The sequence below is a fragment of the Mobula hypostoma genome, chromosome 16 (assembly GCF_963921235.1).
Source record: "Mobula hypostoma chromosome 16, sMobHyp1.1, whole genome shotgun sequence".
Lineage (NCBI taxonomy): Eukaryota > Metazoa > Chordata > Chondrichthyes > Myliobatiformes > Myliobatidae > Mobula > Mobula hypostoma.
The window spans coordinates 71,394,488-71,411,502 of record NC_086112.1 but is presented as its reverse complement, the minus strand read 5'-3'; the positions used below and the strand labels follow the sequence as shown (position 1 = coordinate 71,411,502).

Here is a 17,015-nt window from a genome sequence, read left to right as displayed (position 1 = left end):
AGACAGGGTGTAAAGGAAGCTTTTGGCACACCGGCCTTCATAAATCAAAGTATTGAGTACAGGTAATGGGATGTTATCTTGAGGTTGTATAAGATATTGGTGAGGTCTAATTTAGAGTATTGTGTGCAGATCTGGGCACTTACCTACAGGAAAGATGTGATTAAGGTTGAAAGAGTAGAGAGAAAATTTACCAGGATGTTGCTGGGTCTGGAGGACCTGACTCATAAGGAGAGATTGTATAGGTTAGGACTTCATTTCTTGGAACGTAAAAAACTGAGAGGAGATTTGACAGAGGTATATAAATAGGGTAAATGCAAGCAGGCTTTTTCCATTGAGGTTGAGTGGGACAACAACCAGAAGTCATGGGTTAAAGGTGAAAGATGAAAAGTTTAAGGGCAACATGAGGGGAAACTCACAGGGCTGAGAGAATGGAACGAGCTGCCAGCAAAAAAAAAATGTGGTACACATAAGCTTTTGTTTTTAAAAAAAGTTTGGATAGGTACATAGATGGTACGGGTTTAGAAGGTTTTGGGGTTCAGGTGGATGGGAGTAGGTAGTTTAAATGGTTTGACACTGACTAGATGAGCCAAAGGGCCTGTTTCTGTGCTGTATTTTCTTTGACTTTAATGTTGTTCATGGTAGTTGTATTTTTACCAGTCTTAACTAATTAAAAATGCTGCTGCAGCTTTACAATGTAAACAATGATACTGTCAGAGCCTTATAGATCAATAACAACATAAATGGTTGAAATGCGCAAGATGGTTCTCCAAAATTGTAAGGAATTAGATTTTTTCTTAGCAGTTAAGGGTGAAGAAAGCAAGGAATATTGTAATTATGTACCTGGGAGTCAGAGGAAATAGCCCCACTAAGGTACACCAGGCCATTGTCTCCCACACCATCACCAACTTTATCCACTCAGGGGATCTCCCATCCACTGCTACCAACCTTATAGTTCCCACACCCCGCACTTCCCGTTTCTACCTCCTACCCAAGATCCACAAACCTGCCTGTCCTGGCAGACCTATTGTCTCAGCTTGCTCCTGCCCCACCGAACTTGTTTCTGCATACCTCGACACGGTTTTATCCCCGCTTGTTCAATCCCTTCCTTCCTATGTTTGTGACACTTCTCACGCTCTTAAACTTTTCGATGATTTTAAGTTCCCTGGCCCCCACCACTTTATTTTCACCATGGATGTCCAGTCCCTATATAACTCCATCCCCCATCAGGAAGGTCTCAAAGCACTCCGCTTCTTTTTGGATTCCAGACCTAACCAGTTCCCCTCTACCACCACTCTGCTCCGTCTAGCGGAATTAGTCCTTACTCTTAATAATTTCTCCTTTGGCTCCTCCCACTTCCTCCAAACTAAAGGTGTAGCTATGGGCACCCGTATGGGTCCTAGCTATGCCTGCCTTTTTGTTGGCTTTGTGGAACAATCTATCTTCCAAACCTATTCTGGCATCTGTCCCCCACTTTTCCTTTGCTACATTGACAACTGCATTGGTGCTGCTTCCTGCACACATGCTGAGCTCGTCGATTTCATTAACTTTGCCTCCAATTTTCACCCTCCGCTCAAGTTTACCTGGTCCATTTCTGACACCTCCCTCCCCTTGCTAGACCCTTCTGTCTCTATCTCTGGAGACAGTTTATGGACTGATGTCTACTATAAGCCTACCGACTCTCACAGCTATCTGGACTATTCCTCTTCTCACCCTGTCTCTTGCAAAAATGCCATCCCCTTCTCGCAATTCCTCCGTCTCCGCCGCATCTGCTCTCAGGATGAGGCTTTTCATTCCAGGACAAGGGAGATGTCCTCCTTTTTTAAAGAAAGGGGCTTCCCTTCCTCCACCATCAACTCCGCTCTCAAACGCATCTCCCCCATCTCATGCACATCTGCTCTCACTCCATCCTCCCGCCACCCCACTAGGAATAGGGCTCCCCTTGTCCTCACCTACCACCCCACCAGCTTCTCGGTCCAACATATTATTCTCCGTAACTTCTGCCACCTCCAACGGGATCCCACCACTAAGCACATCTTTCCCTCCCTGCCCCCCCCCCCACTTTCAGCAGGGATCGCTCCCTACGTTCCCAAGCGACTCCCTTGTCCATTCATTCCCCCCCCATCCCTCCCTACTGATCTCCCTCCTGGCACTTATCCTTGTAAGTGGAACAAGTGCTACACATGCCCTTACACTTCCTCCCTTACCACCATTCAGGGCCCCAGACAGTCCTTCCAGGTGAGGCGACACTTCACCTGTGAGTCGGCTGGGGTGATATACTGCGTCCGGTGCTCCTGATGTGGCCTTCTATATACTGGCGAGACCCGACGCAGACTGGGAGATCATTTCACTGAACACTTACGCTCTGTCCGCCAGAGAAAGCAGGATCTCCCAGTGGCCACACATTTTAATTCCACGTCCCATTCCCATTCTGATATGTCTATCCACGGCCTCCTCTACTGTAAGGATAAAGCCACACTCAGGTTGGAGGAACAGCACCTTATATTCCGTCTGGGTAGCCTCCAACCTGTTGGCATGAACAGTGACTTCTCAAACTTCTGCTAATGCCCCACCTCCCCCTCGTACTCGTTATTTATTTTTATACACGCATTCTTTCTCTCTCTCTTTTTCCCTCTCTGTCCCTCTCACTATACCCCTTGCCCATCTGGGTTTCCCCCCCTCCCCCTTTTCTTTCTCCCTGGGGCCTCCTGTCCCATGATCCTCTCATATCCCTTTTGCCAATCAACTGTCCAGATCTTGGCTCCATCTCTCCCCCTCCTGTCTTTTCCTATCATTTTGGATCTCCCCCTCCCCCTCCCACTTTCAAATCTCTTACTAGCTCTTCTTTCAGTTAGTCCTGACGAAGGGTCTCGGCCCGAAACGTCGACTGTACCTCTTCCTAGAAATGCTGCCTGGCCTGCTGCGTTCACCAGCAACTTTGATGTGTGTTAACTGATATGGTTTATCATATTCGTAAAGCAGCAGCTAAGATACAACAATCTAATGGATGTGATTTCTTTGAATGGATCAAATTAAATCTAGAAAGCTGGGATTATTCAATATTATGAATCATAATATTTGCCCTGAAATGCCATATCATAATTTCCATCTCAATTACTTGTATGAGGGTCATGATCAATAGGACTGCTCAAACACAAGTAGGCATACGTCCTCATCGGGACAATGAACCCAACAATGAAATGTAATTCTATAAAAACCATTTGATGTTTTCATAATCCAGAATGAATGTTTAATTATTTTGTACTTCTGTTATTGAAGGTGTGCTTTAGAATCAAAGAGGGGAATGCTGAATTAGGATCAGGATTTTAAAAACGCAAATAACAGGAATACTGCAGATGCTGGAAATTCAGGCAACACACATCAAAGTTGCTGGTGAACGCAGCAGGCCAGGCCAGGCAGCATCTCTAGGAAGAGGTACAGAGATCCTGACAAAGGGTCTTGGCCTGAAACGTCGACTGTACCTCTTCCAAGAGATGCTGCCTGGCCTGCTGTGTTCACCAGCAACTTTGATGTGTGTTGCTAGGATCAGGATTGTTGTTTTCTTTGTATATTTTATGTAGTTTAACTTTCCAATGCTGGCTTGTATTTTTTATACAATCACACATATACAAGTAATTGTTCAATGAATTTTCCAGCAATTGCAGTACAACTGCTTCTGAATTCCTTTAGAAGCTTCTAAGCTTTCAGTAGCAGGTGTCACGCCACTTGAATCTGGCTATTTTATAGGTTAATTGTTATCGCTGGAATTTTTGTTCATGTAGGCCTTTTGTGGTTTATTTTTGCTCCCACGGCTCATCTTTGTTTTCCTCTCTTGTGACACTTACCAAAATGATCAAAAGCAATAGGTTTTATGCCTTATTCTTGACTTCTGAAGAACCTTTGGAGGACAAAGTTCTCAGGATCCAACAACTACCGCAAGGATTTTGCTCCCATCACATCAGCTGATATTTACCTTAATAATCTAATACATTGTTAGTCTCAATGATAGTGTGAAATGCTTCTCTTGGGTGCAGAGTAATGATTTTTAAATGTACTTACCATAAAAACATTGAGGTTGCTGAGCTTTTGGCAGATTGAATGTCCAACACATGCACGCAGAGCATCATATCGATCTCCTCTATAAAGGACAAGTTAATTATAAATACCAACAGACAACCAAGAATTATGGACAAGTGTGCTAATATGAATGGAGAGCATAGCTTATAAATGAACAAATCATAAGTTTTACTACGCTGCAACTTGGGTTGTCTTATGAGGAAAGCGTGGACAAGTTAGACTTCTATTCAGTGGAGTTCAGAAGAGTGACAGCTGATTATTTTTTAGGAACATACACGAGCCCAAGAAGTCTTGATTAGGTGGATATGGAAAGAAAGTTTCATCTTGAGCATCTAAAGCTACAGCTTACAGTATAAAATGTCAGCCATTTAACAAGTGAAATACTTTGGAATATTTTTATACAATAGGCAGTAAGGAGCCATAATCCCATTGAATACGGAGAAGAATCGTGGAGCTTAGTGGCCATCTGTTGTTCCTAATTCTAATGTATTCAGGTAAAACCAATCCATCACTTTAAACATCTAACCATTCCCACCATTACTGTGAAGAAAAAGCCATTGTGATTTGAACAACTAGCATTGCTTGAGTTCTTTAAAACAACAATGAAGCAACGTTGATATTATTGGTAGGAATTATTGTTATTTGAACAAGTGGAACAGCAACATGGAATACTTTCAATATAATACAATTAACTACCACTTTCTCAAGGACAATATGGGAAGGTTACGAACATTGGTCTTACTAGTAATGCTGACATCCTACACAATAAATACAAGAAAAACTGTAATCAGTAATAAAACACTTGCCTTCATTGGTCAGGTGTTGAGTTTAAAAGCAGGGAAGCTTATAAAATGATGGCCAAGCCAAATTTAGAATACTGTCTTCAGTTCTGGTCACCTCTTTTTAGGAAGGATGCGGAGGCTTTGGGAAGGGTGCAGAAAAAATTGACCAGGATGTTGTCAGTATTAAAGTGTATCAGCTACAAGGAAAGGACGGACAAGCTCGGAAGGTCAAAAGCTGAAGGGCAACCGGATAGAAATATATAAAATTACAAAGCAACACACATCAAAGTTGCTGGTGAACGCAGCAGGTCAGGCAGCATCTCTATGAAGAGGAACAGTCGATGTTTCGGGCCGAGACGCTTCGTCAGGACTAACTGAAAGAAGAGCTAGTAAGAGATTTGAAAGTGGGAGGGGGAGATCCAAAATGATAGGAGAAGACAGGAGGGGGAGGGATGGAGCCAAGAGCTGGACAGGTGAGTGGCAAAGGGATATGAGAGGATCATGGGACAGGAGGCCCAGGGAGAAAGAAAAGGAAGAAGGGGAGAAAAACCCAGAGGATGGGCAAGGGGTATAGTGAGAGGGTCAGAGGGAGAAAAAGGAGAGAGAGAAAAAGAATGTGTGTATATAAATAAATAACGGATGGGGTACGAGGGGGAGGTGGGGCATAGCAGAAGTTTGAGAAGTCAATGTTCCTGCAATCAGAATGGAGGCTACCCAGACGGAATATAAGGTGCTGTTCCTCCAACCTGAGTGTGGCTTCATCTTTACAGTAGAGGAGGCCATGGATAGACATATCAGAATGGGAATGGCTGTGGAATTAAAATGTGACCACTGGGAGATCCTGCTTTCTCTGGCAGACAGAGTGTAGGTGTTCAGCGAAACGATCTCCCAGTCTGCATCGGGTCTCGCCAATATAAACAAGGCCACATCGGGAGCACTGGACGCAGCATATTACCTCAGCCGACTCACAGGTGAAGCGTCGCCTCACCTGGAAGGACTGTCTGGGGCCCTGAATGGTGGTAAGGGAGGAAGTGTCAGGGCATATGTAGCACTTGTTCTGCTTACAAGGATAAGTGCCAGGAGGGAGATCAGTGGGGAGTGATGGACGGGACGAATGGACAAGGGAGTCGCGTAGGGAGCGATCCCTGCGGAAGGCAGAGAAGGGCGGGGGAGGGAAAGATGTGCTTAGTGGTGGGATCCCATTGGAGGTGGCGGAAGTTACGGAGAATATATTGGACCCGGAGGCGGGTGGGGTGGTAGGTGTGGACAAGGGGAACCCTATTCCTAGTGGGGTGGCGGGAGGATGGAGTGAGAGCAGATGTGAGAGCCGAAGGGGACCAATATCCTGGCGGGAAAGTTTAGTAGAGCTGTTAGGGAGGGTTTAAACTAATTTGGCAGGGGGATGGGAACCGGAATGATAGAGCGGAGGAAGGGAAAAACAGAAATAGATCTAAGATAGTGAGCAGTAAAGATGTCAGGAAAGACAGGCAGATGATGGGGCAAATTTGTAGCCATTGGGATGAGTTGCAGTGCAATAAAGTTGCAGTGAAATCAAAGCAAAAGGTATCAAATACTGGTCTTAAGGTGTTGTACTTAAATGCACGCAGCATAAGGAATAAGGTGGATGATCTTGTTGTACAGCTACAGATTGGCAGGTATGATATTGTGGCCATCCCTGAGACATGGCTAAAGGATGCATGTCTCTGGGAGCAGAACGTCCAAGGATACACGGTGTATCGGAAGGACAGGAAGGTAGGCAGAGGGGGAGGCATGGCTTTATTGGTAAGAAATGATATTAAATCATTAGAAAGAGGTGATATAGGATCCGAAGGTGCAGAATCTTTATGGGTTGAGCTAAGAAGTAGCAGGGGTAAAAGGACCCTGATGGCAGTTATTTATAGGCCTCCAAACAGCTGCAAGGATGTGGACTACAAATTACAACAGGAAATAGAAAAGGCTTGTCAGAAGGGCAGCGTTATGATAATTGTGGGGGATTTTAACATGCGAGTAGATTGGGAAAATCAGGTCAGCACTGGATCTCAAGAGAGAGAATTTGTAGAATGTCTGCGAGATGGCTTTTTAGAACAGCTTGTTGTTGAGCCTATTAGGGGATTGGCTGTACTGGATTGGGTATTGTGTAATGAACCGGAGGTGATTGGAGAGACTGAGGTGAAGGAAACCTTAGGAGGCAGTGATCATAACATGATTGAGTTCACTGTGAAATTAGAAAAAGAGAAGCCGAAATCTGATGTGTCGGTATTTCAGTGGAGTAAAGGAAATTACAGTGGCATGAGAGAGGAACTGGCCAAAGTTGACTGGAAAGAGACACTGGCGGGAAAGACAGCAGAGCAGCAGTGGCTGGAGTTTATGCCAGAAATGAGGAATGTGCAAGACAGGTATATTCCAAAAAAGAAGAAATTTTCGAGTGGAAAAAGGATGCAACCGTGGTTGACAGGAGAAGTCAAAGCCAAAGTTAAAGCAAAAGAGAGGGCATACAAGGAAGCAAAAATAAGTGGGATGAGTGAGGATTGGGAAGTTTTTAAAACCTTACAAAAGGAAACCAAGAAGGTCATTAAGAGAGAAAAGATTAACTATGAAAGGAAGCTAGCAAATAATATTGAAGAGGATACTGAAAGCTTTTTCAAGTATATAAAGAGTAAAAGACAGGTGAGAGTAGATATAGGACCGATAGAAAATGATGCTGGAGAAATTGTAATGGGAGATGAGGAGATGGCAGAGGAACTGAACAAGTATTTTGCATCAGTCTTCACTAGGAAGACAGCAGTATACCGGACACTCAAGGGTGGCAGGGAAGAGAAGTGTGCGCAGTCACAATTACGACAGAGAAAGTACTCAGGAAGCTGAATTGGCTAAAGGTAGATAAATCTCCCGGACCAGACGGAATGCACCCTCGTGTTCTGAAGGAAGTAGCTGTGGAGATTGCGGAGGCATTAGCGATGATCTTTCAAAAGTCGATAGATTCTGGCATGGTTCCGGAGGACTGGAAGATTGCAAATGTCACTCTGCTATTTAAGAAGGGGCCAAGGAAGGAAAAAGGAAATTATAGACCTGTTAGCTTGACATCCGTGGTTGGGAAGTTGTTGGAGTCGATTGTCAAGGATGAGGTTACAGATAGGCAGAACTCAGCAAGGATTCCTTAAAGGAAAATCCTGCCTGACAAACCTATTACAATTTTTTGAGGAAATTACAAGTAGGCTAGACAAGGGAGATGCAGTGGATGTTGTATATTTGGATTTTCAGAAGGCCTTTGACAAGGTGCCACACATGAAGCTACTTAACAAGATAAGAGCCATGGAATTACGGGAAAGTTACATACGTGGATAGAGCATTGGCTGATTGGCAGGAAACAGAGAGTGGGAATAAAGGGATCCTATTCTGGTTGGCTGCCGGTTACCAGTGGTGTTCTGCAGGGATCAGTGTTGGGGCCACTTCTTTTTACATTGTACATCAACGATTTAGATTATGGAATAGATGGCTTTGTGGCTAAGTTTGCTGACGATACGAAGATAGGTGGAGGGGTCGGTAGTGCTGAGGAAACGGAGAGTCTGCAGAGATACTTGGATAGATTGGAAGAATGGGCAGAGAAGTGGCAAATGAAGTACAATGTTGGAAAGTGTATGGTTATGCACTTAGGTACAAGTATTTAAATGGGGAGAAAATTCAAAGTTCTGAGATGCAACGGGACTTGGGAGTCCTCGTACAGGATACCCTTAAAGTTAACCTCCAGGTTGAGTCAGTAGTGAAGAAGGCGAATGCAATGTTGGCATTCATTTCTGGAGGAATACAGTATAGGAGCAGGGATGTGATGTTGAGGCTCGATAAGGCGCTGGTGAGACCTCACTTGGAGTACTGTGGGCAGTTTTGGTCTCCTTATTTAAGAAAGGATGTGCTGACGTTGGAGAGGGGACAGAGAAGATTCACTAGAAAGATTCCGGGAATGAGAGGGTTAACATATGAGGAACATTTGTCCGCTCTTGGACTGTATTCCTTGGAGTTTCGAAGAATGAGGGGAGACCTCATAGAAACATTTCGAATGTTAAAAGGCATGGGCAGAGTGGATGTGGCAAAGTTGTTTCCCATGATGGGGGAGTCTAGTACGAGAGGTTATGACTTAAGGATTGAAGGGCGCCCTTTCAGAACAGAAATGCGAAGAAATTTTTTTAGTCAGAGGGTGGTGAATCTATGGAATTTGTTGCCACGGGAAGCAGTGGAGGCCAAGTCATTGGGTGTATTTAAGGCAGAGATTGATAGGTATCTGAGTAGCCAGGGCATCAAAGGTTATGGTGAGAAGGCAGGAGAGTGGAACTAAATAGGAGACAATGGATCAGCTCATGATAAAATGGCGGAGCAGACTCGATGGGCCGAATGGCCTACTTCAGCTCCTTTGTCTTATGGTCTTATATGCGTGAAATGGAGGAGATGCGTTTGAGAGCGGAGTTGATGATGGAGGAAGGGAAACCCTTTTCTTTTAAAAAGGAGGACATCTCCCTCGTCCTGGAATGAAAAGCCTCATCCTGAGAGCAGATGCGGCGGAGATGGAGGAGTTGCGCAAAGGGGATGGCATTTTTGCAAGAGACAGGGTGAGAAGAGGAATAGTCCAGATAGCTGTGAGAGTCGGTAGGCTTATAGCAGACATCAGTAGATAAACTGTCTCCAGAGATAGAGGCAGAAAGGTCTAGAAAGGGGAGGCAGGTGTTGGAAATGGACCAGGTAAACTTGAGGGCAGGGTGAAAGTTGGAGGCAAAGTTAATGAAGTCAACGAGCTCAGCATGTGCGCAGGAAGCAGCGCCAATGCAGTCGTTGATGTAGCGAAGGAAAAGTGGGGGACAGATACCAGCAACACACATCAAAGTTGCTGGTGAACGCAGCAGGCCAGGCAGCATCTGTAGGAAGAGATGCAGTCGACGTTTCAGGCCGAGACCCTTCGTCAGGACAGATACCAGAATAGGTTTGTAACATAGATTGTTCCACGAAGCCAACAAAAAGGCAGGCATAGCTAGGACCCATACGGGTGCCCATAGCTACACCTTTAGATTGGAGGAAGTGGGAGGAGCCAAAGGAGAAATTATTAAGAGTAAGGACTAATTCCGCTAGACGGAGCAGAGTGGTGGTAGAGGGGAACTGATTAGGCCTGGAATCCAAAAGGAAGCAGAGAGCTTTGAGACCTTCCTGATGGGGGATGGAAGTATATAGGGACTGAACATCCATGGTGAAAATAAAGCGGTGGGGGCCAGGGAACTTAAAATCATCGAAAAGTTTAAGAGCGTGAGAAGTGTCACGAACATAGGTAGGAAGGGATTGGACAAGCGGGGATAAAACCCTGTCGAGGTATGCAGAAATGAGTTCAGTGGGGCAGGAGCAAGCTGAGACAATAGGTCTACCAGGACAGGCAGGTTTGTGGATCTTGGGTAGGAGGTAGAAACGGGAAGTGCGGGGTGTGGGAACTATAAGGTTAGTAGCAGTGGTTGGGAGATTCCCTGAGCGGATAAAGTCGGTGTGGGAGACAATGGCCTGGGGCTCCTTCGTGGGGTCATGATCGAGGGGTAAATAAGAGGAGGTATCTGCGAGTTGTCGCTGTGCCTCGGCAAGGTACAAAATTACAAAGGCTTAGATAGGGCAGGCAGATAGTCAGTATCTTTATTCCCCAAGGTAGAAATGTCAAAAACTAGAGGGTATAGCTTTAAGGTGAAAAGGAGAAAGTTTGAAGGAAATATACAAGGCAAGCTTTTTCTTTGATAGTGGTAGAAGCACTTGATCAGAGCAAAGAGACATACAATCTTATGTAGGCAGTTGGGATTAGTTACATTGCCTTGGTCACCATAAACATCATGAGCAGAAGAGCCTGTTCCTGTACTATACTGCTGTATCAATGTTTAGTAAAATGGTATCATATGCAACTATCACTTCCAGCATTCAGTCAGCCCTATTAAATGGGTTGGAATAATTTAACACTTCCAAGTAGGTGTTGAATATCCAACATTTAAATTGTGTCCTCCTATCCATCAAATTCATACTTAAACCGATACTCTACACTTACCGTGGTTGGAACTGATCACCATTTGTACCTTCTAGAGTCTGAAATAACTCCGTTGCATCAAAATATAGCTATAAAGCAAAACAAACACAATATTCTCTGAATCAATAAAATTATCTTTTTAAACATATAAACATATTTATTTATTTATTTTTAATTTATTTAAACATATAAAAAATACTAACCCATTGCTGAAGTGGAGAAAATTTCCCCGTGAGTGCCTTCAAAGCTTCCTGGCTAATTATTCCACCAAAAGCAGCAACAATAGGGGCCAAACATCCTCTTGCTGTCCGTGAAAGCCACTTAACAATATCATGATTAACTGCAGTCTGCAATATACAAAAATATACTTTAAAAATTGCAGCACATTTACATGAATTGCAGATACTGTTCTCTATCTATTGTTGCTGCCCAAACTGTTGAAAATTTATGTTTTTTCCTTTAAATTCCTAGGTGTTTCAGATCAGCTGTAAGTGCAATTACAAAGAAAGCACGGCAGCACCTCTATTTCCTTAGGAGTTTGCAGAGATTTGGCATGGCACCTAAAGCTTTGACAAAGTTCTACGGATGTGTAGTGGAGAGCACCACAGCCAAGTATGGAAACATCATAGCTCTTCAACAGAAAATCCTACAAAGTGGTTCAGCCCAGTCCATCACAGGTAAAAGCAACATGCACAACATGCTGGAAGAATTCAGCAGGACGGGCAACATCCGTGGAAATGAACAGTCAACGTTTCGGGCCGAGAATCGGCAGTTGGGTCTTGCATAGTGAACAGTCAAGCACTGAGAAGTGTGGTAAAACAAAGGGACCTGGGAATACAGGTCCATTATTCATTGAAAGTTGTGTTACAAGTGAAGAAACCTTTTGATACACTGGCCTTTATAAATCAATGCATTGAGTATAGGAGATGGGATGTTATGTTGAAGTTGTATGATGTTTGTGAGGCCTAATCTAGAATATTGTGTACAGTTTTGGTCATCCACCTACATGAACAACGTAAACAAGGTTGAAAGAGTACAGAGAATATCTACAAGTATGCTGCTGGGTCTGGGAGATCTGAGTTATAAGGAAAAATTGAATAGGTTAGGACTGTATTCCTCAGAATGTAGAAGATTGAGAAGAGCTTGATAGAGAAATACAAAGTGATGAGAAGTATAGATAGGGTACATACAAGCAGACGTTTTACACTGAGCCTGGGTTAAGGGTGAAAGATAAAAAAGTTTAAAGGGAACATAAGGTGAAACTTCTTCTCTTAGGGGGTTTTGAGAGCATGGAATGAAGTGCCAGCACAAGTGCAACAATGTGAGCTTGATTTCAACATCCAAGAGAAGTTTGGATAGCTACATGGAGGGCTATGGTCCCAGTGCAGGTCAATGGGAGTACACAATTTAAATGGTTTTGTGTGAAGGGCCTGCTTCTGTGCTGTACTTCTCTATGCCTCAGCAGGGTTGTTGCAGTGGGTAATTTTAACTTCCCTGCTATTGACTGGGATTTCCTTAGTGCTAGGTGCTCAAATGGGGCAGAATTTGTCATGTGCATTCAAAAATGTTTCTTGAAAATATGGACAGTCTACACAGGGACATCTTAAATGATTCTTTTGCATCCATTTTTACCCAGAAGACAAAACTGAGGGAAAACAATAATGAGGCAGACTGCATCCATTTTAGACAACAGAAGAGGTGGTGCTGGCTATCTTGAGCCAAATAAGTCCACAGGGTCTGATGGAAGGCCAGTACAGAAATTGCAGATACTTCAAATGTCTTCATCCACAAGCAAGCTGCCAAAGGACTGAAAGATAGCTAATGTTGTTTCATTGTTCAACAAGCACTCAAAGAATAAGTAAGAACATAAGAAATAGGAGCGGAAGTCAGTTGTTTGGCCCGTTGAGCCTGCTCCGCCATTCAATAAGATCACAACTGATCTGACCATGGACTTATCTACTTCCAACCTGCTTTTCACCCATAATTCTTAATTCACCTACTATGCAAATATCTATCCAACCTGGTCTTAACTATATTTACTGAGGTAGCCTCTACTGCTTCATCGGGCAGAGAATTCAACAGATTCACCATTCCTTGGGAAAAGCAGATCCTCCTCATCTCTGTTCTAAATTTACTCCCCCGAATCTTGACACTATGTCCCCTACTTCTAGTCTCACCTATCAGTGGAAACAACTTTCCTGCCTCAATCTTATCCATTCATTTCATAATTTTATATGTTTCTATAAGATGTCTTCTTATCCTTCTGAATTCCAGCAAGTACAGTCATAGACGACACAATTTCTCCTCATAGTCTAACCCTCTCATCTCTGGAATCAACTTGGTGAACCTCCTAATGACACAAAGATTGAGGGTGTTGTGGATAGTGTGGAGGGCTGTCAGAGGTTACAGCAGGACATTGATAGGATGCAAAACTGGGCTGAGAAATGGCAGATGGAGTTCAACCCAGATAAGTGTGAGGTGATTCATTTTGGTAGGACAAATATGATGGCAGAATATAGCATTAATGGTAAGACTATTGGCAGTGTGAAGGATCAGAGGGATCTTGGTGTCCGAGTCCATAGGACACTCAAAGCTGCTAAGTAGGTTGACTCTGTGGTTAAGAAGGCGTACGGTGCATTGACCTTCATCAATCGTGGGATTGAGTTTAAGAGCTGAGAGGTAATGTTGCAGCTATATAGGACCCTGGTTAGACCCCACTTGGAGTACTGTGCTCAAATCTGGTTGCCTCACTACAGCAAGGACATGGAAGCCATAGAAAGGATGCAGAGGAGATTTACAAGGATGTTGCCTGGATTGGGGAGCATGTCTTATGAGAATAGGTTGAGCGAACTCGGCCTTTTCTCCTTGGAGTGACGAGGGTGAGAAGTGACCTGATAGACGTGTACAAGATAATGAGAGGCAGACGTACTGGGAGTGCTGTGGTCGATCACTCCGGGTGGGGAGTTGGAGGAGAGACCAGGAGGACGGCAGACGTATGGGGAGTGCTCTAGTTGATCACTTCGGGTGGGGAGTTGGAGGAGAGACCAGGAGGACGGCAGACGTACGGGCAGTGCTGTGGTCGATCACTCCGGGTGGGGAGTTGGAGGAGAGACCGGGAGGACGGCTGACGTACGGGGAGTGCTCTAGTTGATCACTTCGGGTGGGGAGTTGGAGGAGAGACCAGGAGGACGGCAGACGTACGGGCAGTGCTGTGGTCGATCACTCCGGGTGGGGAGTTGGAGGAGAGACCGGGAGGACGGCTGACGTACGGGGAGTGCTCTAGTTGATCACTTCGGGTGGGGAGTTGGAGGAGAGACCAGGAGGACGGCAGACGTACGGGGAGTGCTGTGGTTGATCACTTCGGGTGGGGAGTTGGAGGAGAGACCAGGAGGACTGCAGACGTACGGGGAGTGCTGTGGTCGATCACTTCGAGTGGGGAGTTGGAGAAGAGACCGTGAGGAGAGACCAGGAGGACGACGGATGTATGGGGAGTGTTCTAGTTGATCACTTCGGGTGGGGAGTTGGAGGAGAGACCAGGAGGACAGCAGACGTACTGGGAGTGCTGTGATCGATCACTCCGGGTGGGGAGTTGGAGGAGAGACCGGGAGGACGGCAGACGTACTGGTAGTGCTGTGGTTGATCATTTTGGGTGGGGAGTTGGAGGAGAGACCGGGAGGACGGCAGACGTACTGGTAGTGCTGTGGTCGATCATTCCGGGTGGGAAGTTGGAGGAGAGACCGGGAGGACGGCAGACGTACTGGGAGTGCTGTGGTCGATCACTGCAGGTGGTCCCGGGCTGGGAGTCGAAGGAGTCAGAGTGGATCTCCGAGGGAAGAAAGGAGGTCCCAAGCTCCAACGTGTGCACGAGGAAATTGAACTTTGGTAAGTCTGGCACCTTTTCCATTCATTTTTGTATTGTACGTCTATTAATCTCATAGTCTTAGTAATATCTGAAAAGTGTAATTGGTAAAACGTACATTGTGCGCTGGCTGATGATTGATGTTTGAAGCCGAATCAGATGGCATTTGTACAGCATCCAACGTAACCAAGAGACCAGGTGGGCAGCGAACGGGGTTTCCCCGAGATAAATACCAGCCAATATAGCTGAGTGTCACACCCCAAAGAACTCCAGTAACTTTCTCAAACAGGACTTGTCTTTGCTGAATCCATGCTGTGTCTCCATGATGGCTCCATTTCTTTCCGGATGCCTCACAATTTCTTCAATGATAGCTTCAAGAATTTTCCCAACTACAGATGTTAAGCTAACTGGCCTATAGTTACCTCTCTTTTGCCTACATTATTTTTTGAACAGTGGAGTGACATTCACCTTCTTCCAATCTGTTGGGACCTGCCCAGAGTCCAGAGAATTTTGGTTAATTATCACCAAAGCCTCTTCTGTAACCTCTGCCATTTCTTTCAGCACCCTGTGATGCATTCCACCAGGACCAGGGGACTTGTGTATTTTTAGGCCCACAGGTTTGCTCAGCACTACCTCTTTAGTGACAGCTATTGTTACTGAGGCCCTCACCTCCCATCGCATTCATTATCATCTCTTTCAACATGTTAGACGTGTCCTCCACCGTGAAGACTGACACAAAATAGTCATTTAAAGCCTCGGCCATCTCCTCATTCCCTAATATCAATTCCCATTTCTTGTCCTCCAAGGGACCTACATTCACTTTAGCCACCCTTTTCCACTTTATATAATTATAAAAACTTTTACGATCCATTTTTATATTTTGTGCTAGTTTATTTTCATAATCTATCTTCCTTTTCTTTCTTGCTTGCTTAGTGGCTCTTCGTTGCTCTTTAAAGTTTCCTCAATCTTCCAATTTCCCACTACTCTCGGCGACTTTGTATGCACAAGCTTTTAGTTTGATGTCTTCCTTTATTTCCTTAGTTATCCATGGCTGGCTCTCTCCACCCTTACTGTCCTTGCTTTTAACTAGAATATACTTTTGTTGAGCACCATGAAAAATCTCTTTGAAAGTCTTCCACTGTTCCTCAACTGTCCCATCATATAGTCTGTGTTCCCAGTCTGCCCTATTCAACTCCTCCCTCATCCCATTGTAGTCTCCCTTGTTTAGGCATAATACTCTGGTTTTAGATCAAACTTTTGCACCCTCCATTTGCATGAGAAACTCAATCATACTGTGATCACACTTTCCAGGAGGATCTCTACTACAAAATTGCTAATTTTACCCATGGACCAGATCAATGATAGTACATTCTCTTGCAGGTTCACTACTATGCTGTTCAAGAAAGCTATCAAGTAGGCATTTTATGAAGAACTCCTTAAGACTACCTTGATCAACTTGATTCACCCAATCTATGTGCAAGTTAAGTTCCCTATAACAATTGCTGTTCCATTCATACATGCCTCGGATATTTCTCGGTTTATTGCCTGTGCCACTGTAATATTATTATTCGGTGGCCTATAGACAACTCCCACCAGTGATTTTTTTCCTTTTACTATTCATAATCTCTACCCAGGAAATTATGATCTTGATGTCAGTCGGGGGTAAATTATCAGCAGGAGACAGGGTATATAAGTATTTGGATAGACAGGACCTGATAAGGGATAATCAAGGTGGCTTTCTGTGTGGTAGGTCAAGTAAGTTTAACCAATCTTATGGAGTTTGTTGAGGAGTTTACCAAGAAGGTTCTTGAAGGAAAAGCAGTGGACGTTGTCTACCTGGACTTCAGCAGGGAGTGTAGTGCAAGGCTATCATTATGATCTTGACCAGCTGGAAAAATGTAGACGTAAGAGTACACAGTGAATAGTGGGGCTCTGACATGTGAACAGAGACACCTGGGAGTACAGGTCCATCACTCCTTGAAAGTTGCAAGACAGGTACAGAAGGGCGTAAAGTACACTGGACTGGGCCTTCATAAATCACTGAGTACAGAAAATGGGATGTTATGCTGAAGCTGTAATAGACTGTTGGTGAGGCTGAATTTAGAATATTGAGAACAGTTTTGGTCATCTACCTAGAAGAAAGATAACATTAATTTTGAAAGAGTGCAGAGAGAAATTACAAGAATGTTGCAAGGACCTGGGGACCACAGTTACAGGGAAAGGTTGTATAGATCAAGACATTATTCTCTGGACCCTAGGAGAA

General features: G+C 44.4%; 1 protein-coding gene across 3 annotated transcripts in view; it reads right to left on the bottom strand.

Annotated features, from left to right (window-relative positions):
- Positions 1 to 17,015, bottom strand: part of uba6 (ubiquitin like modifier activating enzyme 6) — a 455,635-nt gene that overhangs the window by 196,097 nt on the left and 242,523 nt on the right. For all 3 annotated transcript variants that reach the window (XM_063069103.1, XM_063069102.1, XM_063069104.1), the window contains 3 exons: positions 11,097 to 11,240; positions 10,915 to 10,982; positions 4,057 to 4,135 (listed from right to left, as the gene is read on the bottom strand). In XM_063069103.1, coding sequence (XP_062925173.1) covers positions 4,057 to 4,135; positions 10,915 to 10,982; positions 11,097 to 11,240 — 291 coding nt within the window. The remainder of the gene's footprint in view (positions 1 to 4,056; positions 4,136 to 10,914; positions 10,983 to 11,096; positions 11,241 to 17,015) is intronic.